This window comes from Chelonoidis abingdonii, chromosome 14, assembly GCF_003597395.2.
Source record: "Chelonoidis abingdonii isolate Lonesome George chromosome 14, CheloAbing_2.0, whole genome shotgun sequence".
Classification (NCBI taxonomy): domain Eukaryota; kingdom Metazoa; phylum Chordata; order Testudines; family Testudinidae; genus Chelonoidis; species Chelonoidis abingdonii.
This window is the reverse complement of record NC_133782.1, coordinates 23,385,550-23,411,354: the sequence shown is the minus strand read 5'-3', so window position 1 is coordinate 23,411,354 and position 25,805 is coordinate 23,385,550. Positions and strand designations below refer to the sequence as shown.

At 41.9% G+C, this 25,805-nt stretch overlaps 1 protein-coding gene across 3 annotated transcripts in view; it reads right to left on the bottom strand.

Annotated features, from left to right (window-relative positions):
• Positions 1–25,089, bottom strand: part of ARHGAP40 (Rho GTPase activating protein 40) — a 41,089-nt gene extending 16,000 nt beyond the window's left edge. For all 3 annotated transcript variants that reach the window (XM_032774326.2, XM_075072297.1, XM_075072296.1), the window contains exons 1-3: positions 24,909–25,089; positions 8,486–8,682; positions 4,134–4,354 (exon numbers count right to left, since the gene is read on the bottom strand). In XM_032774326.2, coding sequence (XP_032630217.1) covers positions 4,134–4,354; positions 8,486–8,682; positions 24,909–25,024 — 534 coding nt within the window. In that variant the 5' untranslated portion in view covers positions 25,025–25,089. The remainder of the gene's footprint in view (positions 1–4,133; positions 4,355–8,485; positions 8,683–24,908) is intronic.
• Positions 25,090–25,805: the final 716 nt, after the last annotated feature.

The following is a 25,805-nucleotide window of genomic DNA, read 5'->3' as shown; positions in this document are numbered from 1 at the left end:
TAAAGAACTGTTGTGAAATAAAATACTTCATCTACAGCTTACTTTCTTCTGCAGCAGAGCCTGTAATTAGCACTCCTCTCCCTGCCCCTCCCTCCATAACCCGTACACTCACACCATTGTTAAATCACCAATTCTTACTCTTTCACACCTTCAGGTGTCAGTGGACATATGCAGAGAAGTCTCAATGGCCCCATTTTATACAGTAGTTTAAGTGCTCTAACTGCCTGTCAAAATGCACCAATCAGTAGTCAGTTTTCGTTCAAACAGTTCCTGTGACATCCACCCACAGCATGATCCATCCATGGAATGGTGGCCTTTGAGGAGAAGTCACTTTCTTCAATTATATGCCATTTAGCCACATGGATGAAAATGCACTAAAAAAGACTAAGCAACACAATGTTTCCCTTTTGTCCGCTTTACAACAACACATCTCTTTGCCACAAGTCATATAGGTCCATTAAGTGACGTGTCTAAAAGATCAGTGTGATCCAGACATCGCTGAAGGACATGCTGAAAAAAATCCCATGATCAACAGAGCTGGCTGTGAAACAGGAAAAGGAATATTTTCATTCAAGTTTTTTGCCTCAAAAACTTTAAATTAAGACTTTCTAACTAGTTCCAATTGCAACCTTACTGTCTAGTTAACCCGGCAATAAAGAATAAGGAACCTATGCGGAGCCACTGCAAATAAGTAAAATCATCCAAGTGCAGAGAAAGATTTTACTTCTTTTGAACAAAACATGCGACTGATTAATCTCGTGTATAGCTCGCCTTGTGACTTAGCAACTATAGTCCTCTACCTAACAAGCGCACAGCTTGACGTCAGAGCACCATGGTCCTTTCCAGCCTGTCATGCCTGTTCTGTGAACAACAATGTGGGTGCATCCATGTGTGTGAAAAGCTATGCTAGAAATGCAAGTCATTTTGAAGACTAAAAATGCTGCTTCAGAGATGCAAATAGGAGGTCAAGGCAGACTGCAGTGCCACCCCCCCACCCCGCACCACTGTTAGAGAACTCAGATAAGGAAATGTCATTGTGAAACAAATTAAGAGTCCCTGCTGATTCTGATACATTGGAGTGCTAGTGGTTCCTTCATAGGCCCTGAACCTGCCCCTGTTGAAGCCAACAGCTGGACTCCCAGTGATTGCAAAACTGCAGGATAACTCTCACCGTTGACATATTTATTGGGCATAATACTTTCCTTAGCTCAAATGTGGCACCTAGAATTCACAGTAAGAACAGCATCAGAAACAGGAGGAAATGTGCACCTGAAGGGGAACAGGAACATGGGCGAGGATCTGATCATAGGACTAGGTTTTCAATTGTTACTCTCTGCCTCTTGCACTGACTTTTTTCTGAGTAAGAAAGTTTTGTGATCAAGGCAGTGGACTAGGACTCAGGGGATCTGGGTTCAAAACTCAGGATGCAGTCAACTTCCTATGTGCCTGTCGAAAAAAAAATCAGATTACCTCTGTGTGCCTCAGTTTTCTCATCTGTAAAGTGGGAACAACATTCAACCACCACACAAAGGGCTATTGTGATCACTCATGTTTGTGGAAGTACCAGGAAGGTAAGACATGATAAGTATATTTGTTTGTACAGGGCTCTCATAATCTTCAGCAGAAAACCCATACTTGCATTGGAGGACACAAGTTGGCTCAGCATTCAAGATGTTCTGTGAAAAAAAACTTGCCTGCTCCAAAGCCTACTGAAATCAATGGGACTCTGGATCAGGGTCTGCAAAAAGGGTACCAATCGACACATTATACAAGTTGTTTATGATCCCAGAGCATTAAAATAGGAAGATTTAAACATGACAAATAAATACATTGATTGCTCTTTAATGACCCGAATTAAGAATCTGGTATTTCCCTTGCAATGGAGGAGGGTATCGCAAAACTCAGAGAGAGAACAGATTAATTGCCGTTTTTATTTTAAGTGCTTATGATTTCATCTTCTCTTCCAATAAAGGGAAAGACAACCCAGGAATATGGAATTCAGGTCTTGGCAAGTCAGTAAAAGAGGAATAAGTTTTCAAACAGCTAGCTTTAAAATAAATGTATTTGCAGTTCTTAACTTTGCTCACCCTGTCCAGTACATTCTGCTAATGATTGGGGATCATAAACACATGACTGCAAAGCTTTGAAGTCCAACAATACTGAGAGAGAGAAAACATGAATAATTCCAATGGCTCTAACCAGAGCCTGTAGAATGGTGTCTAGAAATCTGGTTTACAGCTAGAAATGAGATGGAACGTTTTGTTTTCTTATCAAGTTAAAAGCTATTTAAATAAGCAGGTTTGGTATCTTTGAATGTGCACACAGTATACCAAGTATTTTAAAGCAAGAAGCTCGATCTCAGTTGGATGGATTATCAAATGCAAATATTAGCAATGTATCAAATGCACACAGGAGACTGATCTTTACAAGCTCGGCAAATGCTTTAGGAGCAAAGGAAAATGGAATACATTTCAGAAGAGCCAATGGGATCACATTACATTTGTTGCTGGTAAGTCAAAACTAAAACATTCAGCATTAAATTTTCAGACAAGCAACTAGATTGAACCCCAGGGCACAAACAGTTACTGTAGCTCCACATAGGGTAACCAGGCATCGTGATACTAGGGGCTTTATCTTATATATGCACCTTTACCCTCCCACCTCCCCACCCCTAAAAAAAGTGTCCCAATTTTTCCGCACTTGCTATCTGGTCACCCTAGTTGCACGTGCAAAACTACTACATGTGTGCTGTTACCCACTTGTGCATGAACAAAAACAGTCTGCATTTATACAGGATTATTCATAACCCTATCTCCGTGCAATTAAGCATGCTAGAATTATCTCAATCTAAGAACAGTGAGAAAGCGACAACTAACATCTGCCACTGGTTTCCGGCCTTATATTATGGAGACACTAGTTTATTTTTCCAGCATGTATTTAAACAATCATTTATACTATTAGTGTGTTCAACTAAAACTTATCAGAAAGGTCATCTGGAGAAGTATGAAGGAACAGCTCATTCCTGCAAAAGGTCTGAGTAATAAGGATGACACCAGGCTAGGCTCAGCTTGTATAAATGACTATTCCAAATTTTTAAAAGGCACCAAGTGGAAAGGAAGGAATTGAGCAACTTCTATTGGGTAAGCTCCCTGGGTGAATTCACTAGCAAGTCCAATTTCCAGGGCTCACAATGAGGTAGGTTTAAGAACTGTGCTATCCTGCCTAATGCTTTTTTAATAAGAATGATACTATCAAGCCTCTGAAGGCAAATTAATTAGAAGAGGAGCAATTAATCCAAATGTTCCACTTTAATGGGAATAAGTTCAGGAACATGTTAAATGGGGCCTGCATTATGATCCATTCTCTCACTCCTGACTAGGCACTGGCCCCAAACTCCATAGCAAATTGTGAATTAATACCTCTTTTTCCTACCCTTTGTGTCCATGTGGTCAGCTTAGACTCTCAGCTCTCTGAGGACGGTGTACATGCATACATTGGGGCCATGATCTCAGCTGCGGCCTCTAAGTGCTTTTGGAATACAAATAAAATACTAATGTTTTTGTGTGTCATACATGGAACATGTCATGAATTCACATCTGGCCAACACAGTTAACAAGTTGTCACTGGTGCTGCAAGCTATGGAAAGCGGCTCTTTCTCCAGTACATAGGTGACAAGTATCGAACATCACAAAGATCCCCACCACAAAGGACATTAACCAAGATGCTTGTTGGCAGTCTGCGGGAAGGCTATGGACAATGAAACAGCCCCTCACCGCGAGAAGTGTTAAGGCATATTGGCAGAAGAGTAGCTGGAAAACTTGTATTGCTGCTGCACATACCATTCCTGTTCTGTGGCTACAGAGCGATCTTCAGACTTACAGAGCTGCCATTCTGCTACCTTTCGCTAGCGCTACACTGACTAGAGTGAAGTCTCTAAATCCTCAGGTTCCAGAGCACTGTTTAACTGTAACCCCAAGGCATAAAACTCTGCAAGATACACTTCTGCTTAGGCTCAAAAGGTGAAATGTTGCTAGTTCGCAGTGATATAACCCCACAGAACCAGCAAGCCAAAGTGGCTGCTAGGACGCATGGAAATATTCTGGAGAATATTTATTTTCAGTAAAGCAACATACCTCAGAGCCAACCACACCAAAAATGTCTCTGACATCACGCACGGGTGGTTTGTTCTTCTTCCGCCGTGACCGCGAGTAAGTATCCAGCCTTCGTTGCACAGCTGCAGCCTGGGTCTTGGTCAAGGTGGAGAGCAGCACTATGTTGTCATTTTCTGAGGTGTCCTCCCCAATTAGGTCAGAGAGGCCTGCATCTTGTAGCCATTCAGCTTCGGCTTCTCCCTCTGAGAGGCAAGGGATGAGGAGAAACGCAGTGTCAGTGAGAAAGCAGGGTAACACTGCGAACTAACAGATACAGTAGGGACAAAGCAGGGCTAGAAAGACAGTCAGACATGCCATAAATCCCAACAGCTCACTTCATTTGGGTCCCTCAAGGATTGTTTCTCTTGAACTACTGATTTATGAAAACTAGAGCGCTTTGAGCCACAGCCCTGGGTTGGGGATGGATCCAAGCCACATCACCTCAGTGGGCACCAGGAGAGACTGGGCTTATCAATTAGGGTTGGGGAGTGGGGAGGGATGAGCCCATTACAAAAGCTGCATCAAACTCTCTGCAGCTGGACAGCTCCACTGAGCTATGGGGAGAAAAGGTAGGCCCTGCTACCACCAAGTCCTCTTTGCGGCAGCTAGTGCCACATCGTTCCCTATTCAGGCCTAATCTTTACACTCTGACAGTGCACAGACTGTGATTATGGCTGAACACTGCGGATGAGGGTGGAGGAGGAAACTTGTGCTCTCCCATTACATAGCTGCCAGCCACAATCCGGCCTCAAAGGAACTTCCTGGGCAAAATTCTGCCCTGGCATAAGGCAGAACACAACTCAGTGACTGCAGCGGGGTCGGCACCAGTTCACTCCAGGAGTGAATCTGATCCACCGACAGCTTCCTAGAACAATCAAGAGAAAAGCTCTGTTAAAAAACACACCACTACCTGATATTCCCTTAGGTGGCTTTTATGCTCTTACTATTTAGATTGTTCCTTTAACAGCTAGATACGTAGTTAGATTTACCTCAGGATATATCCACACTCTGCCTGGATTCAATTTTATCCTCTTTTATTTAACTTCTTATGCGCAGCTATCTTGGTGCAGTAACATTATTCTTTTACCACCACAGTTTATTTGCCATTACATTTTAAGTGGGCCCAGACATCTTTGCAATATTTCTACATGCAGGTAGAAGTTACGTATTTATTTTACAACTATATTCATTTTTTTTTTAAATACTACTACAGTCAAAGCATGTTATGGGTCCAAAGTGAAGCTCTCAGAAGTCAGGATCCATAAAGTTATCTGCAAAAACTTAACTCTTTCCCCTTCTGCAAATGAATCAAGTCTGAGGACTTGGCATATTTTTCCTGCATAATTCATTCTGTGTGCAGGTCAGAGAGTGCTATGTGAACGAGGCAGCTGTTTGAACTCTGAGGACAAGCATAGTCATGCGTAGTTTCAGCCTTAATACACTGTATGTCATACAACCTCCTCTCTTCCTCAGCTCTGTCTCTGCATACCGCATTTATTCACTACAGGGAGGTTCACAGACATTTTGTACTTATCCATTTACAGACATGGCCAAAAAATCACTTTTGAACTGACTGAAGACTGAATATTTGTTCATGCTCTTCCTCTGACAGAAACTGATATTTCCTCTCCTGGGACAGCTGCTCAAGCAAACCATGACTGTCAAATCTATTATACCATATGTCTGTTAAATGTTTTTATAGGAAGTACCTCAGCCTTGTGAAGTTAAATTCGCCTAACTGGATAAAGCTAACATCTCATCACATAGCCTTATAAAGTAGTATATTGAAGTAAAAGAATCTATATAATGAAGAAAGAGGAGACAGCTCATTATGGAGTCACAGCTGCAAGATATTTTCCACGCTAAACCTTATTTCTTAACTTGGCGAAAACAGAACAAACAAAATATCACTTGCTTTGTAGTCTAGATTTGCTATTCTGAGGTTCAACTTGGTCAGGAAGATTTCCTCCCCCCAGTGAAAAATATCAATAAAATGAATTGGGGGGTGGAGGAAAGAGTTCCCATTTTGTCAGATGGGCATTTTTGCTGGAAAAAGCAAACAAAAAAATATTCAGCCTGCTCTATATTAAACCCCCAATCCTATAAACACCTGTGCATGTGATTCAAGCCATTGAATTCAATGGGAACTCAGGTGTTTGAGGTTACTTATGTATTTGCAGGATTGGAGCCTTAATCTAAAGAGTCTTGCACTAGACACCTTATTCTGACAAAAATCCAGACCTCTGAAGTCAGTGGGAGCAAGGCATGCACAACAGGGCCTCCGTTTATTAAATTTTGGTGATAAGGAGAAATGTCAGGGTAATTTTTGCAACTCTGAAAGTTTCCAATTCCAATCATAACAGAAAACAAAAAACTGACACATAGCTAATTAGGTATCTGATTTATGGTCTTCTATTAAACCTATTGGCCTATCTGATGCATCCAAAGTATCTTGGATATAATTCATCTAAATAATTTCCATTTAATAGCCTTAGGCTAAATTACATTTACTGCTGGCATACAAGGAAGCAAGTATGACTGGTTATTTCTCTGGGAAACTCCAGTGGGAGGAACTGTTCAGTACACAGGTTCATGAAAATCTGGCTTCGGTGATTTAATTTGGAGAATAATTTCAAGGCTGACCCAAGCTACATAGGTGCTAGACAAAACATTCCCAGGGAGAGAAGGGAAATATGTAACTGAGGGAAACACATGGATCTGGGAATTTAAAGAGAACACTGACCATCATGAACACTTTTGAGATGTAATTTAGCCAAAAATAGTAGTCAAAAAGGAACATTACCCAGAATTACCTAAAGAGATTTAGCCCATCCTGCATTGGACTAATATACGTTGTAATCCCAAAAGCTAAAGGAAAAATTTCTGACATGTGGGTTTCAAAAAGTTTTAGAGAAGCTGTAAGAGGAGAGGGTTTTCCCTTGCACAGACATCTTTCTTAGGCATATGGCAAAGTCACTCAGCTTCAAGCTGGGCAGAAAACAAAGGACTTCTGAGATTCAGCAATCTCACAATCTTTGTAACTTCAGTTTAGTGCCAGCCCAGCACTGCTTTCTGCAACGCACAAGTTCTTGACCTCTTATTTTATCACTCTCTCTGGAAAAAAAACCTGCTACTAAAAATGCCCATTTAAATCTACATGCTTGTGACTGGACAGCTGGGGCAGTTGCTAGCATTGAAGATCGTGAACCATGAGAACTGGGGAGGCAGCACGATGAACAGGTTGTCATTTAAACACAATTTCAGAGGCACAGAGAAAGTTGACATCTTCCTCCCCACACAGTGCCACACAAGGACTTATGAGGGGCTTTGGGAGTACCAGGAGAGCCAAATAACCAGAAGGGTCCTGGCCATCATACATGCATGATGAAATACAAGTGCCCAGCTGACAGTCTGTGGGGGAGTTCTAGGATTAATTTTTCCAGAGGAGATAAACCACTTCCTCTCAGGAAAAAAAAATAAATCAGGATATTTTTCATTTGCGTCAACATTTTGGGGAGCTCCTCTTTTGTGCATAGCCCTCAATTCGTTTCTGTTATGGTTATTTATTGTTTGCTAAGCTCCAACAACATGCCCTGCAGTGTATGCTGCCTTAGCAGGGCTTTAAACTGCAGTCTGGAATCCAAACTCTTCCTTTGCACTTCATGATCTGCAAAAAACATTCAGAGCTCTCTTTCGCTACACAAAGCGTTGAAGGGCTCATGCAACGATACCATCTAGTGGGCTGCACTGACTGCAAGGAGAAACTAGTTCCAAAGAGAAGGAAAGTAAGAAGTCATTGGGAAATTCGTAGATTTCAAACCCAGAAGGGACTATTAGATCTAGTCCAGGGGTGGGCAAACTACGGCCCGTGGGCTGCGTCCAGCCTATCAGACCTTTTAATCTGAGCCTTGAGCTCCCATCTAATTTTTCATAAAGGACCCCCGTCTTGAAGGCACCACTTCCCTTGGTAGTTTGTTCCAATGGTTAATCACTCACACTGCTAAAAATTTGTCCTTTAATTCTAGATGAAACCATGCTGCACAATTCCTTTCGCACCCCAGAATCTTTTTGCCTTTTTCCCCATCCAAATAGTTGCCCCTACCCTTTACCCCCCAAAAATAATAATAGGATGATTTTTTTTGTTTTGGGGGGGAATCCAAGTAAAATCAAAAAGTACCTATGTACTTAAATGACTTAGGAGCCTACATCCCATGTTCAAAATGACTCAAGTACAAAGGTACTTTTCAAAACTTTACCCAGTGAGATTTGGTCCTTGCCAACAACATACATTTTCCTCTCCATTGCTCCTTCCACCCATATTCCCAGTGACTTACCCTCTGGGGTTTTGACATCTGCAAGGTTGCACTCCTCTTGCTCAGCTTCAGTGCTCTGTTTGATGTTCTCCACCTCCAGCCAAAAATTGTCCATTAACAAGCTGTCCAAAGAATCTACTCTGGAATTCATGCACTCCGACAACGGGGGCTCTATAGAACTCTTCTGAGGAAACTGGCTCATTTTGCAAGGGCAACTTCTGCTGAGGAGAGAGGAAGGAATAAATTAAACAAATCAAGATCAAAATATCTGGGCTCGACTTTCGTGCTCAGTGAGAATAAGTCAACACTTCATGATTAAATGACTGCAACAACCAAATAAAGGTAAGTGTGAGACGTCCTATTGTTTTTGTTTAGCAATAACAGGAGGTTGAAGGCTGGAAACAAGCTCATTAATTAGTCTAGTTACATGCAGTATGACATGAGTGGCAGTAGTAACATTCCAAATTTCCTTGGACTGTCCTTCCGATGACCTAATACAGAACACCTGTCAGTGTAAGTGAGGAGTAACAAAATCTCATACTAGCTCGGTTCAGCTAAGCTGTAGGCCTCCCTGAAGAAAGCTACAGTCCTGTTGAATGTGGGACTATGTCAGTGCAAACTAGGTACCTTTTAGAACATGCCAGCAGAGTCTACATGGGGCATTTAGAGTACAGGACTTTAGAGCACTCTACAAATCACATCCTTCTGGTACACTTAGTCAGCGCCGCATGGACAAGCTTTAGGACACCAGTATGGAGACCAGAATTACCCTCCAGTTGTCTGCTGAGCAGCAGATTATTAGGCTTTAAGCAAAGAGATACTTGATGTATTTTGAGAATAGATAATGCTCTAAGCATAGTCTCAGAAGTGAGGATTTAGGAATTAACACTGCCACAGCACTCAAAGTGAGCAAGAGTAACTTAGATTTTTCACAACAGCTTCGACAGCTCGATAGTTACAGAACCTGCATTCAGCCCCAGTCCCTACACCAGTTGACGCTTGCCTGGTTTTCATAGGTATTCCCGAACTTCTTGAAGGAAAGAATTATTTTAGATCATTCCAGACTCAGAATGCAAACCTTTTGTAGTTCAAGTAATATATGCAACAGAGACAACCAAAAAATGAGAGTACTGTTCACTTTACCACAAGCTATATAACCTGATCTAGCCCCACGTGATCTACCGACTAGTACAATAACCCCAAACCTCTGGGTTATGTCACGTCACAGAGATTTTGCTGTTATCAAACTCTGCATTTCAGAGAGATGTCACCAGGCTCTGCAGGCAAAACCAGTGTTGCCAACTCTTGAGGTTTTATCGCAAGTCTCACGTTTGGTCTTCTCCTTGAAGCGACAGATCTTGCAGTCATGTGATTATGTCGGAAACTCTACTTTCATTTAAAAAAAAAAAAAAGTCATGGTCAAGGAAAAAACCTATGAATGTTTGCTTCCCCTCCCCAGCTGTTGAAAGTTGTGACTGTCAGAGTAATACAAAGTGAGAGATTAGTGTTTGCATGTTTGGGGGGTCCCCTAGAAAGGAGAGAAATGCTTATAAAAGGGATCTGATAACCAGCTCTTAAGAAGAGGAAATGAGAGGAGATGAAAAAAGAAATATTCTTCCCCATTGACCCAAATTGAGTAGTTCTGCTTGGTATTCCCCTATGACAATTCCAAATGAAAGTAATGGTCACTTGTTCAAACACTTGCCTCAGTGAGAAGATACAGTTTCTCATTCTACAGTGGTCATTGGCTTCACCAAGGAAGTAATTCTGGAGAAACAAATGACAGCTCACAGCTCTTAAAAGTGAAATCAAATTGGAGTCAGAGATACAGAGAAATATATTTCTGTATACACACAACACAGATATTGATATGTAAATATGCACAAGTAAATCATATTTAAATATACATACACACACAAACCACGACTTGATTCTACACTGGATCCTATTACAGAACATAACGTAAGGTGTACAAGAGAATCTGGACACTGACTTGAGGACACACAGCCTTGCTTGCCCTGTGGGGGACCGTACAAGACATTTATTCACACAATTCTGAATAATAGGATGCCATGTCTAGAGCCAGCCCCACATTGTTAATTACACTAAATCATTCCCACCCCAACCCCAGAAAATTCAGAACATCTGTGTTTTCTAACCTATTTACACCTGATGAGTAACTGACACCACCATTTTCCTCACTGAATTTGGCCCACAGACATCCATGGGTTCCATTCCCACTGACATCACACGTGTAAAGTTAGGCTGCAAGCTTTTTGGTGCAGGGACCATCTTTTCATTATGCATTTGTACAGCATTTAGCATAATGGGATACTGCTCCCTGATGGGGTGCCCTATTTAAAGTACCTCTACGACCTGTAGTATCTGGTTACCTCGCAATCTTTAATGTATTTATTCCCAACACCTTGTGAGGTTAGGAATTGCTATCCTTTCCATTTTACTGAAGGAGAACTGGGGCACAGGGAGGCTAAATGATTTGCTCAAGAAGTCAGCTATGGAGCAGGGACTTGAATCCAAGCCTCTAAAGTCTTAGGCTGGCATACTAACCACTGGACCACCCTTCCTCTCACACTACTGTAAGGCAAACAGATTTAAAGACCAATTGTTTCTCTAATCTGAAGACAATTAATGTCTTCTTTTTATTTTCTAAAAACAATAAAATTGACTGTTTAAAGCTGCTTTAAATAAGTGACTGATGAAGCATGCATCAAGTTAGCTTCAGATTCCAGACATTTATAAGATTATCCCTGTGAGGACAGTGAGTGAGGAACATTCAGTAACCTACACAAGTAACAGCAGTTTAGATTGGAGGTGGAGATTGTATGTTTTAAGCAAAGGAGTAGGTGGAATAATCAAGTTCACTCAGACAAACCGTAACCATAAACAAAAAGTTTAACACTTGGAAGATTTTTTTTAAAATTAACTCGACAAAGCAATTGGCTAGAAAAATCAAGTTAGTGAAGTGCATAGTTTAAAAAAATAATAAAAGATTAAAATCACACACTCATGGCAACCCTCCATCTTGAAAAACAAAGTGCAAGTGCCAAACCAGTTCAGTTGCTGCATGTCATGCTTGCAGCATCACAAGTAGCTAAAAAATCCAATTCTAAAGTGAGAGTCATTGCAAGAGATAATATAGGCAATAAGGTGCAGGGCCAGAAGATAAAGATGACTCACTACAAGAATTTTCCTTTTTCAAGTACTTCGCTATCAGGCATCTTGGTTCCCCACCCGATATTGAAAATACAACGAGGACAGCAGGTGTGGAAGCTGTTTAACCTTCTCTCATGCCTGCTTAGGTGCTCCAAGTATTGCCACCATACAGAAGCATGCTCAAAACAAATGTTTGGAAGACCCATATCTTGGTGTTCAAGTGCTTAGTCAGCTGACTGAATGTGGGTGGCAGCCCTTCTCAGAACTTATCTAGAGATTAGGTATCCAATGTAATTGACCCTAGACAGCATATCCCCCTGCCTTAGTTTCTAAGATGAACTGCCAGCCTTTTTAATCTCCCTTGTAAGAGAACTGTTGCATACTCCCAATCATTTCTGTTGCCCTTCTCTGTACTTTTTCCAGTTCTAATGTATGGCTTTTTGAGATGAGACAACTAAAATTGCATGGAGTGTTCAAGGTGTGGGCATAAAATGGATTTAAATAGTAGCATTTTGATATTTTGCCTTCTTATCTACCCTTTTCCCAAAGGCTCCTACCACTGTTAGCTTTTCTGTCTGCTGCTGCACATTGAACAGATGTTTTCAGAGAACTATCCACAATGACTCCAAGATCTATCGTGAGTGGCAATGGCTAATTCAGACCTCATCATCATTTTGTACATATAGCTGGGATTATGGTTTTCCTATGTGTATTACTTTGGATTTAATCAACCTTGAATTTCATTGCCATTTTCTTGCCCATTTACCCAATTTACTAAGATCCCTTTGTAACTTTCTGCAGTCAAATTTAGACTTAATTCTCGAGTGATTTTGTATCATTTGCAAACTTTGCCACCTCACTATTCAGTGTTAAAAATGACCCATGTGAATGCCTTACCGGCAACACTAACGAGAGAAAGTCCTCTGTAATTGTTGCAATCACTCCAATCTCCTTTTATATACTGTATTATGATGTTAGCATCCTTCATGTCTTGTGGTACCCCTCCTTCCCTTCAGCAGGCAAGCAAGACATTGTGCAAACGTTCAAGCACAACTTCTCCTCCTTGTTTCAGTAATTCAGCTGCAATTCTATTTTTTCCCCCTAGTGTCCTTCCCTGATGCTAGGGAGGTGATTACCTTTTCGAGCACATTTAGAGATGGCTCTATATTGAACTTTTCAGTAATCTGGAATCTAAGGATCACGCTTAGCGTTGCTTCAAACAATGGTTTCGTGCAAGTAGTTTCTAACTGATGCAACACTGGGTGGAGCACTGTTTGCCTCCATCAGTAATGATGTCTCCATTAAGAGATTTGAGTGGGACAGTCTTCTTGGCAGAAAGATCTATTCCTTTCTTGATTCCATCATACATACCTATTCAAAAAGGAAATCTGCATCTTCTTGTACAGACCAAAGACAGTGTGAGGATACTGCAATGCACCCTTGACCACTCTGGAGTTAGCACAGATCTCAGGACAGAGGTTAATATCATCGATAAAATATGCTCTTCACTTTGCTTCAATAACCGGAAGTATTGTAGGATTAAAGCGATAATGACTAGGCCCAAAGGCTTGAAGGCCATGATGTTTGGAAGCCAGCATAGCCGCAGAAGATGCTGGAGGGCAGAGCTGTACTACAGTGCCAATCACCTGACATTTTCCCCACAGCAAATTTGATTCAGGGTTTTCTCCCCTGGCTTTTGTTCAGTCAAGAACCAGCTGCAAGGAAGCAGCACCAGCTGCATTGTTTTTTATTGCTAACCCTAACCCTCCTAAAGAAACTACTCTATAGTGTGTGAGCTATGTCAATCCAGCCTTCTCCATGAAACAAATGAAGGGGGAAAAAGAGGAGACAATTCTTCAGCCATCTCTACAGCCAATTTCTTGTAAGCATCAGGGAGAGGGAAAGACACAGCCTTAAGGATCAGTTCAGAGAGGGCATTCGGCATGAAAGGGGCAAGATGAAAAGCCGTGCTAACATCGTTATGGGAAAAAACAGACAAAACAAGATAATTAGGCCACCAACACTGGTAAAGCTGAATGAGTCAGGGTGAGAGATGCAACAAGGACACTGCATTTAGCCCATTTCAGCAAGCCATCCATATTCAAAAAAGCATGAATATAAAATGGGACTCAGGCACATAATTTGACATTCACTTGACATATGCAAGCCACATGAGACTTTACTTACTAATCAACATTCCCACAAATGACATACCAGCACGATATAACACTTCCATGTTTGTTACCCTGTCTTGCCATCTTATTCGAAGAATTTTACACAAGCATTGATATGAAAGCTGTTTAGTTTTTTTGGTATGTTTAGTATAAATGCCAGGTTACAGGATCCCAAAGAGTGCACTGTACTCTGAAGCTCTGATGGGCCTAGAAAGAGAGGCAGACCGCTGTGGAGATTTGAGGATGCTTGCAAAGATGACTTAGTATCCTTTGGAATCTCTGTGGATGATTGGCAAAGGAGTGAAGAACGTTATGCTGGTTGGCAAGGCCGGCTTATAGATGCAACAAAGCAGACTGGATCAAGTTTCCTGATGACCAGCGTCAGAGGAGGAAAGAATCTGCTGCTCTGATTCGAAGCATTGCTTGTGCGTGAGTGTGCCCTACCAGTGGGGATGTCATCTCACTAACCCTCCCCTATGATGCTCAGGTCAACCCTGGGCCAAGTGTTGTGATAGTAAGAAATTAGAGAGGGGGATCAGATCTGGAATGAAATGAATTTTACAGGCACTCTCTCTCAAGAGGCTACGAGGACCAGAAAGAAATGCTTTCTACAGCACCACTGGAAAGAAAAGATTCCCCTCTCTCCAACAGCACTTATTCCTAAATCTGATGGCTTATAAGGTTTCATTTTTAATTAGTAGACACTGACAAACACAAAACAAAGTGCATTGTAAAACACTTACATAACCCAAGCTCTTCTGAACCCAATAAGAAAACAGTGTTGCTGTGTATTCATTTTGTTCTAGCACTGGATCATTCCATCCAGAGAGCTGCTCTCAATGAGGTGTTAGCTCCTTGGACTTCTTCCCCACTTGCTCAGTGTTCTTTCTGTATTGAGAACTTCTCAGACTGCCTCTCTTTCATCTGATACATTAATAAAAAGGTTTCCTCCTGTTGTGCTGAACTACTTCAAAGGGGACACTTGCTACCAGTTTAAGCCAAGAAAATATGATCCACTTTAAAACTGTTCCAAACCTAACCAAGGTGGGAAAAGGCAGGAGATGGTGAAGTCTTCCAGATATTAAAAAATGCAAGACAAGACATCACTCAACTTAGAAGTATTTCCAAGGACATGAGCCAGGCCCAGAGGGACTCCTGGCACCAAGAAACAAAACAGGCAAGAGTGAGTTTGAAACTAAAATGAAAAACTAAACATAAAATTGTATTAACTCAGAAGGAAGGAGTCAGCAGGGTGCAGTGCTATAAAAATCACAGGTTTTAAAGAACAACAACATTTAGTGTGGAATAAAGAACAGTTCTTGAGAAGGGGAAAGGAGGAGTTGATTGTCATTAGCTGGATAGGCTATTAATTTAGAGAAAACAATTGAAACCTCTCTCTTGTTGGCCTTCAATTTCTCAAGGTCGAAAAAAACCTCTGAAAACAATCAGCTGGCACAGGAGCGCAGGATTCAAGGAAACGTAGGAGGCCCATGCAGTGGGAAACTAAGTCCTCTTTAATTTGCTTCCAAGTTTCAGCCTGGACCCACGAGTACAAATCCTAATGAAGAGGCATACAAGTGAGTTCTGAAACAGAGCTGCACATAGAACAGATCAGCTGATAGGGGCTCACAACAAGATAGATTCTCCTTTGCATTTGGATCCCTTTGCTCTGCGACCAGAGCTACATGAAGGGGCTGAAAAGTAGCTAGGTCTGGCCAGCTAAGCAGTCCCCTCATTGTGGGGGAACTGCAAGCCATTACAGAGCCTGGATACCCACCTCCATGCCATGACCAGCATAGAATACGGTTAGCAGGGAAAGGCTGCAGCCAGACTACAATGTATAGACAGCATTCAGTGGTCATATGGCCCCTCCAGACTATAGCCACCTAACTTAAGAACATCATCTAAGTTGGTCTACTCTACACTGGAGTTCAGTATGGTACAGATCCATCCCAGACACTTCCCCCTTCTCAGTGAGATAGGAAGCTTAGTGAAGCAAAGTGAAGCAAAGATTCTTGGCCAGCATGTTTAAATAGGCCACTTCAAGCAATCTGGTTTATTCACATGTATATTTATTAGATTTTAAGAACAGAAGAGGCCACTGTGATCCCACAGTCTGACTCCTGCATAACACTGGCCCTAGAATTTCGCTTAAGAGATTCCTGTACCCTGCACCCCAAAGAGAATCTCTTACAGATCTCTGTCGATACAGCGAAGATACACTCAAGAACCAACAAAGGTAGCTCATTTGAGAAGCTGAAGGGAATCCTGAAGGAAATGAAGTTGTTTCATTTGATTCAGAAATATTTTTAAATATTTTTGGAAAAAAATATATAGATTTTTGATAAAAAAAAAAAAAAAAATAGATTTTCAGTGCACAAAAGGTCACTTGTATTTACAATATTGTTCTGGCTGCCTGCTACCCAATGCTTAGATTAAACTATCAGTGTCCTGGCAAAAGCATAAGTCTTTAAAAAAAAACAGGTTTCATTGTCCGTTGTAATCCCCAAGTTCAGTTGACTTAAAGCACTATTCTCAATTCATGCTACCAATTGTCTCTGAGGTTTGACAGCATAACAATATAACTCACCCCTTTAGAGAGGCTGATAGCCAAATAACAAGGTTGGTGCAATTGTTAGGTCCATAACCTAGTTGTAGTCCAGGCCATATTACTTCTCAACTGTATCTCAGATGAGATACCTCAAACCCGGACAACGTTTGCATATGCAAACAAGATAGGGTGACCGGACAGTAAGTGTGAAAAATCAGGATGGTGAGGGAAATAGTTCCCTATATAAGACAACGCCCCTATCATCAGGACATCTGGCCACCCTAAAACAAGAGCTTGTGTATGCAAATTACAATGCCTTGAGTGGACCCTATTTCTGAAACAGCGTTCAACAGCCACCTACTAACCAGTATTTTATACATGGATACAATATAAAATCAGATGTTCTTCAATGGATTCATTCTCCTACTTGCTTTCAAAACAAATCTAACTCAAATCTCCCATACCAACACAATAGGCATCAACACTAACCCAGAGCAAGTTACGCTCCTCTCGATTTAGACTGTTGGAGCGAAGGAAGAAGAAACAGCCTCCTTGCTAATGTAACTACTGTTCCTACAGTGTTTGAAGGGAAAGGGAGAAAGAACAGCAAGAAGGAAAGGAAAAAACACCATTTGTGACAGGATCACCTTGCACAAGATGGATTCCTGCCAAGGCTATTTTAACTTAGCTTAACAAACAGAAGGCTAAGGGGTGATTGATTAGAGCCTGTACATACTTATGTGGGGAGCAGATACTTGACAAAGAGCTCTCTAGTCTAGCAGAGAACGGTATAACATGATCCAATGGCTGGAAGTTCAAGCTAGACAAATTCAGACAGGAAATAAGGTGTTAAAAAACAACAGTAAAGGTAATTAACCATAGTGACAATTTACCAAGGGTTGTAATGGATTCTCTACCACTGGCAATTTTTAAATCAAAATTGGATGTTTTTCTAAAAGATCTGCTCTAGGAATTATTTTTTGGGAGTTCTCTGGCCTGTGTTATATAAGAAGTCAGACTAGATCACACTGGTCCCCTGACTTTGGATTTTATTCATAGATTCAAATCAGTGGTTAACAAGTTAACACTGCACTATCATACAAGAGAGAAACACAAAAATCTCATTCCAGAGACTAATTGCTGGAAAGCAGAAAAGGGTCTTCAAAAGTAGCTGGAACCCGTCTCTTTCTCAGGGCTGTCTCAGCTGATACATCTTAGAGTACTTCACTTTTTTTGCACAAAGGGTCATTGTAGCCAAGTTGGTCCAGGATATTAGAGACACTAGGCGGATGAGGTAATATCTTTTATTGGACCAACTTCTATTGGTAAAATACTACCTCACCCACCTTGCTGTTTTTGCACATACACTCATATTGCCCTGCTTTATATTTTCCAAATACTTTCTAGATAAAATGACATCTTTGTACTGATAGCCTTTACCCTGAACAATGATTTTAAATTTACCACGGGCCTTGCCAAGTTCAACTTCTCTAAGGGTATGTCTACACAGCAAGTAGACCCCAGCCGACTTGGGCTCACCGGGCCTGGGCTGTGGGGCAGCTTCATTGCTCTGTAGACTTCCGGGATCAGGCTGGAGCCTGGTTGGGACTCTCTCACCTCACAGGGTCATAGAGCCTGGGCTCCAGTCCAATCCCAGAAGTCTACACAGCAATGAAACAACCCAGCAGCCCTGATCTTTTTATTTACTTCAGTGGGAATTGGACTGACTTGGTCCCGGAGATTGTTTCGTGAAGACAGTAAGAGCAATAGTAGTAAAAGCTGCTACCACTGCATCCCTCTGAGAATAGGAATAGGTATTGGTAACAACTTCCATTTAAAATTGATAGCAGAACAAAGAATAGGACACAGCATTAAGACAGTTTGTAGGCGATTTTACCCACTACAGACCACTCTATGTGCACAGAATCCTGAATTAATGGTGGCATCCCAGTCCTTCATTGCAGTTTCAAGACCAAGTTTTTTGGGTGCAAGGCTAACACTTTACACCACATCACTAATGAGTCTGGCCTTAATGCCAGTATAATCAGCTCAGAGAGGACCAACCCAGTGCAAGATTGAGCCTTGAAAGCCATAGCTGGCATAGGGGCGTCCATACTGCCCTTCCTCTACTGCTCGCATTTCAAGGAAAAGGGGCGGGATCAAGATTCCTCTAGTCTAGGCCAGAGGTGGGCAAACTATGGCCCATGGGCCACATCCGGCCTGTGGGACCATCCTCCCCGGCCTCTGAGCTCCTGGCCTGCTAGGCTAGCCAGCCCCTGGCCCCTCCCCTGCTGTTCCCCTTCCCCCTCAGCTCGCTCTGCTGCCAGCGCAATTCTGTGGGTGGTGTCACCAGTGTCTGGCAGCACTACAGCTGGGCAGTGCGGCTGTAGTGCTGCCAGACACCGGTGCTCCAGGCAATGCAGTAAGGGGGCAGGGAGCAGGGGAGGTTAGATAGAGGGCAGTTTGGGGTAGTGGTCAGGGAGCAGGGGTGTGGATAGGGGTCAGAATAATCAGGGGGGAACAGGGAGTTGAATAGGGACAGGGGTCCAGGGGCACTCAGAAAGGCGGGGGGGGTTGGATGGGGCAGCAAGGGGCAATCAGGGGGCAGGGAAAAGGGACAGTTGGATGGGACAAGGGTCCCAGGGGGGCAGTCAGGAATGAGCATGGGAGTTGGATGGGGCAGCGAGGGGCAGAGGTCCATCAGAAATGAGAAAAAAGGGTTTGATGGGGCAGCAGGGAGCAGTCAGCAATGGGGGTCCAGGGAATCATCAGGGACAGAAGTCCCGAGGGGGGGGGCAGATAGGAGGTGGGGACCAGGCCACAACCCCCTCCCCTAACCGGCCTTCCATACAATTTCTGAAACCCGATGTGGCCTTCAGGCCAAAAAGTTTGCCTACCCCTACTCTAGGCTATGCTGATCCTCTACCTGCGGTTTGAAGCCAGTGAAAGTTAGAGCTGCCTCCAGGCTTCTCTAACTCAGCACAGCTGGATCAGCTCTGAAGAACAAGAGGCACCAGTTGCAGAGCAGTACAAAGCTGAGCTTTAAGCCAGCTTTGCACCTACCTCCCCTGACATGCTGCATGCAGGTCATCCACAGCCCAGGGGAGCTGCAGCATTCATGCTTGTGTCAAAATACTTTTATCAAGATTGCTTGGCCATAAGACTGTAGACTTGCCACTCTCAGGCACTAGCAACAGTAGCTGGGATTTTATTACCACCATCCGCCTATGGGATTATAGTTTGTGCTCAGAGACATGACAGTTGCTTCAGCATTGACCTCCTCTACATTGAGAACAGCTCTGGAGCTGGCATTCTCTGCTTCAGCTGCCTTCATCCTGATGTCAAGCACATTTTTCATTGTGGTAGCATATTTGCAGCCCACTGATGATCCCTCAGCACAACAGAAATAAGAGTGCAATGCTGGCTGACTGCCTCCATCTGTCAGCTGAATATAGTATTGTGCGGTACTTGTAAAGCAGTTTCTTCATTTGCACAGGGCCTCCTTAGACAATAAGTGTTCAACAGGCTTGGCATACCTAGCACATGCACTGACTCATCTGTGCAATTCTCCCCTGCTCCAGCTGAGTCTTCTCCAGGAAAAGGAGAGCATGCCCCAACTGCTGGTCTCTCACTCCACAACCCTGCCCAGAGCAGGGAGAGAACATAGGGCAAGGCAGTAACATGAGGTGGTGAACTATGAGGCCTAAGAGCTAAATTTGCCTACAAGTGCATCCTCAGATCAACTTGTACTGCTGCATCCAAGCAACAAAAATGCTTTCTGTTCCAGATCTAATCCGCTCCAATTTCTATTTCCATTTCAGCCATGCCAATGAAAGAGCAAGTCAAAGTTTCATGCTAAATTACCTGAGCCCTGGGAAATTGCACCTCAGTCCTCTCCTTTCTGGGCTACATCCCAAGAAAGCTACCATTACACACCCAGGGTGTGGTGGTGCAGAAAGGAAATAACCAAATTAGAGGTGAAGAAAACAGGAGATTTGCACACCACTATTAAATAAAACTACCTTAAGCATAAATCAATACACAAGAAAAAAATCAATATGCAAGAAGAAAAATCAAGACCGTTTGGCATTTAAAAGTGATTTGTTAAACAAAAGGAACTATGATTGTAGTTAGCAAAGTGAACTGATTGTTTCTGGCCACTATAGCCTTCAAGATTTTAGTAGATTTCATATGCTCATGCCTATTTTTTATTCACGGATTGGATTAGAAAAAACAAAAACTTTCTTGCTTTCTCCATTCTCAATTGGATTTAACTAGTTGAATAAACTGGAAAGAAGAAAACATTCTCTCTGCCATCAAAAGGGGTTACTGCTGTCAAACACTGGCACGCTCAACCTCTTCCATCAGTTCAGTGTTTTGACTTTGTTTAAAATATGGCAACAAACATTTTCTGAATTTAATTGATATTATTGATATTATTTTCTGAATTTAATTGAAATTATTTTAAGAGATTAATTTTTGGACTTAACATAAGTTAATTTCAAACTTCATTTTAAATAGTTTCAGCAAACCTGCATTTAGTTAAGATTAACTAAATAAGTGATTTTTTAAAAATCAATTTATTCACTATGCAACCACACAAGCAACTATGATTTATTCACCATCTTATTCACAAGTGGGAGCACTGATGATCTACTTCACACCACGCATAAGGTAAATATGGTAACTGGGGCACAGCATTTCAGTCATTTGACAAAAGCCAGAGAATCAAGATATCCTAGCTCTCAGACTTCCGCTCCAACCTGTGAACCTCTGTGTTAGAGTAAGTGAGCTTGGTTCTATTTCCATCTCTGCTGTGCAACTTTGGGCAAAACACTTAACCTCTGTGTACTTCAGCCTTCCCATGTATACAGGGACAAGTTATCTGTCTCTGTGGGGAAACCAGTCCGCATGTTAACATGGTTTGAGATCCTCAGGCAAAGAGTGCTAGGAGGGTATGCCAAGGATTATTTTCTGTTTGGGCCTTCGTTTATTAAAGAAAGGCCCTCCTTTGAATTACAAAGATACATATCACATGTGGTTAATGCGTTTCTAATTTGCCTTACAACTACTCCAGTGCTGAACACCTACTTAATCGGTGTAGTAATTACTATGAAATAACTCACCAGTGCCAGTCATTTCCTGTTGCAACCCATTCTAGAAGCTGGCCAATTTCACTGTGCATTAAACCAGATAGAATAGATAAGCATAGTTTACTGCTCAGGAATGCTGGGAAACAATTGGCAAGAGGTTACAAGGAAGGAACATGAATTAACTACTGACCAACAGCATTTAAAAAAAAAAAAAGGACCACAGGAGGATACACTGAAGGATCAAGTTAAGCTTCATGCTTAAGAGATTTAGGGACAGTGGAAAACAGGAAGGGCAAAAACATAAGCTCCTTACTTGGATTGCTCAGGTTATGTCTATACTTAAATAGAGTGGCACAGCTTCACCACTGTAGTGCTTCAGTGTAGACATTCACTATAGCGACAAGAGGGATCCTCCAGTTGCTGTAGTTCAGTGGTTCCCAAACGGGGGTTCACGAAATGTTACAGGGGGTTCTCGGGAAAAAATTCCTTAATGGTGGACAGAGCTGTCCCTAGGGACCCCAGGAAGCACGGGGCCAGCAGCCCGGAGCCCTGAACTTCGAGAGCTACGCATTTCAAAGCAAGCAGATCTATCACACTGAGGAGATTTAAACTTCAAGACTCCTTATAAGAAATGGAAAGGGAGGTAGATATTTTTTGCTGTTTTTAAAATTAAATTACGCAGCTACTATTGTTTTTAAAATTATTATGAAGAACAAGTTTAAGCTTTGTTGTAACGTGTGTTGTTTGCCTGGACTGCTCAAGACCTGAATGCTTGTGTAGGAGGAACTCTTTGAGTTGGCGTCTTAAATACCTTCATGCTGTTTCACATTTGATACTCCTTGTCGAAACATAGGAGCCTTGTCTTATAATAGGTTTATTCAAAGTGATACAAGCAACGAAAGTGACATCTTGGAAGAGTGTTGCCATTTTCATAATGTAATAAAATCACTGTAATGATAAATAATAAATAGTGTGTAATAAACATATCATAAAAAAATTTTAGATGTCCAAGATCACTGCTTTTATGAATTATACTCATGTAGAGGAGAAAATCCCTGGAAATATTCATATTTAGGAGGGGGTTCGTGAGACTTGACATTTTCGAGAAAAGGGTTCACAGATTGTTAAAGTTTGGGAATCACTGCTGTAGTTAATCCATCTCTCTGAGAGGCGGTAGCTAGGTCAACGGAAGAATTCTTCTAGCACGCTCCACATTGTGGGGTTAGGTTGGTTTAACTACGTGGCTCAAGGGTGTGCATTTTTTACCCAGAGGAACATAGCTGGGTTGATTTCACTTTTTCAGAGGCATATGCTGAAATACTAAAAAAAATGTTGATTTTGCACAGAGATAGAAGATTCCACAGCTTGGTAACTGTTTTCAGACATTTAGCAAAAGCAACTGCCAAGGACAGGTTAACCTCACCATGGTTCATGATGCATGAACAGTTCCTGTGTGCAGGTTGGTCATCTCACGGAATGTCACTAAGCAAGTTCTAGAACTCAGAGAATGCAAAGCAGCTGGCTTCCAGCACGCAGAATAGGGAACTCACCAATACTCACACATGGCCTTTGTCTGCCAGATTTAAATAGAAGGTTTAGAAGTAATAGGAGGAGGTGCAGTAAGGGAAGGAAAGCTGGATCAATAGCTCTTTTCCAAGATTGCTTGAGAGGAATGGTACCAAGGATACCATTACAGGGGGTCCTGGGTATACGCTGGGGTTGTGTTCCTGAAAAGGGCAACAGATACTGAAACAACGGATACCAGGGAATTTTTCCCCATAAGAAATAATGGCCCACCCTGCCACTTCCTGTCCCCCTAACCCCCCCCGCCTCGTTCCACCCCCTCCTCCGAGCGTGCCCCATCCTCGCTCCTTCCCCTCCCTCCCAGTGCCTCCTGAACACCGGGGAAAGCATTCAAAGAAAATCCACACAAAAGGCGAAGCAACGGACATGCGGATCAGAACCGATACAAACTGGAACATGTTCCCCTATTGATGAGCAATGGATAGGTGAAACAATAGATAAGGGGGAGACATATACCAGAGACTCCCCGTACTTGGTAAAATGATTGTCATTAAGATACCTATCCAATACACATTGCATAGTTATCACTGTAGGAACAACGGATAATTAAAAACAAATTAATATGAACACTGGGATTTTTGGCACATCATTTCACAAACATCACTTCACTGTACAGCAATCAAATTCTATGTCTATAAGACTACTGTAGAGAGATTATTTATACAAAAGTTAAGTAGTTTACATGATGGCTGGACCTGACAGTGTTTCTAACACCTGGCATTCTGCTTTCAACCTATTGTTTGGATTTAATGAGAACTACTTCTACTCCAGCACCTTCAGATTGAGCAATACAAGTATTATGTTGGCAGTCTGGAGAATTAAGAACAGGTGGCTAAGTGGTTTTTCAAAAATACCAAGAGTTCAAAATAGTCAATAGCCAACTGTCTTAAAAGAAACCCCTCAACTGTCTCAAAGAGATACTGCTGACTTAGAATCTAGTTCATTTTTTAAAAATGTGGAAACTAAAGTAGTAACCCTCCAACGGTTTTTACAAACTTGTTTTTTGTTTTCCTCCTTTGTTGCTATGTGAAAGACTCAAAAAGACGGATTATACAGCAACAGACCACACAAAGTACTGTGAACTTCAAAAGTAAACAAACTGAAAACAGAGAAACATTCATCTGAAAGGGTTTACAGGAAAATGTGATAATCTACCCTGCTCATTCTAACAATAAAACATTTTCAAACAGAAGCATGATTTTTACATTGAAGATCCCTTTCCAGCCGGTGTATAGTCCAGATACAAAGTGGTAAGCTAGCTAACTAGCTGAATCCAGTAAAAGATGCTCTGATATGATGCAGCAGATCAAAACAAGAGTAACTCTGTCAAACATAAAACAGTAATAAATTATGTTCTAAACTAGTGCAACAGACTCACTGACTAATACACACACTACACATTGTACAAAAACACACCATTCCCGTCTCCTGTGTTCAGTTTCACTGACAAATGATTACAAATGCCATTTTATTTCTGAATCTTGGATAAGGAAGTTTTCCAACGCTGTGAGTCCCCTGTGATGCTTCCCATTCCCTGCTCCTCACCTCCGTCTTTTATAAAGTTTGCTGCATTGATTCTGAAGGTTTATTCTGTTTCATACAAGAACTCACAGCCAAGAAGCATACTTATGTGACACTGATTTAAATTAAAATGCTATATGAGAATTTGTGGAAGATCAAGATGGCCGAAGTGTGTTTTTAAAGGAATTCTTAACTACTCTTGTTCATATTCCCATTAGCGTTTCACTTTGTTTCCACTCATTTGTATATTCTGCTGGGGTGCAATATTGTTCTACCTCTACATCCTGCTTTTTGAACAAAACTGAAATGTACAGTAAAAAAGAAACTCAAATGTGAGCACTCTGTACCTGCAAATGCCAGAGACCTGCGAATGGGAAGGAGGCTGGATGGAATGGAATACAATTTGAGGTCTGGGGATCCGAGTTCTGGCAAACCCAGAACCACGCTTTCCAAGTTTATCCATGGTCTTGGTTACAAGAGGAATCAATGTTTGCTTTCTTTCAGCAGCAGCTGCAGTCCATCAAAGTGCCTTTGGCAGTCACAGAGCAAGGGAGTTGCTGTTATTCCTTGTGTTACATCTGCAGCTGATTGCAAAGAAAGCAAAACCACAGCACCACCTACTCATGCTGCAGAAACTCTGCTAATTGGATGGCAATTCCCTCCTCCTCCTGTCATCCACCCAGCCAGACTGATGTAATAAAATGATGGTAAACATACCTGTGACTTTAAATATACAGCTATGCAGCCCATCCAAGAGCTATAATCATATGTCCTGTGCTGGGAATGCAATACACACCTGAAGGACATAGTGAAACCAACTTTTAGCATTTGAAAATTGTGTTACTATGCATTTAGATCTAGAGAAATTGTTCTTTCTACCATTTTCCACATAATTGATGCAAATCAGATAGGGAACATGCCCAAACCAGGGCTGATTAAAGGATAACTAAACTCTCAACCATGTGAAAAGTAACTCCCAGAGTGACATAAGTAGCAGTGAACAATCAATCCATTTGAACTGTATCCAGGGTCCTCACAGACTGGAATATATTAGCCTTTCAGTAACCCCAAAGAGAATGTCATCTGACCTCTGGCAGATATAATTCATTAACAAGTGCACAAATTGAAGGCCAAGAACTCTTGGAGAAGAGGAGAAAGACAGTTATAGGGCTGTTCCAAGCTTTGGTATCATGTTCTGAACCTATTTCCAGATGAGTGAGTTCGGAGCAAAAAGAGCAGTATTA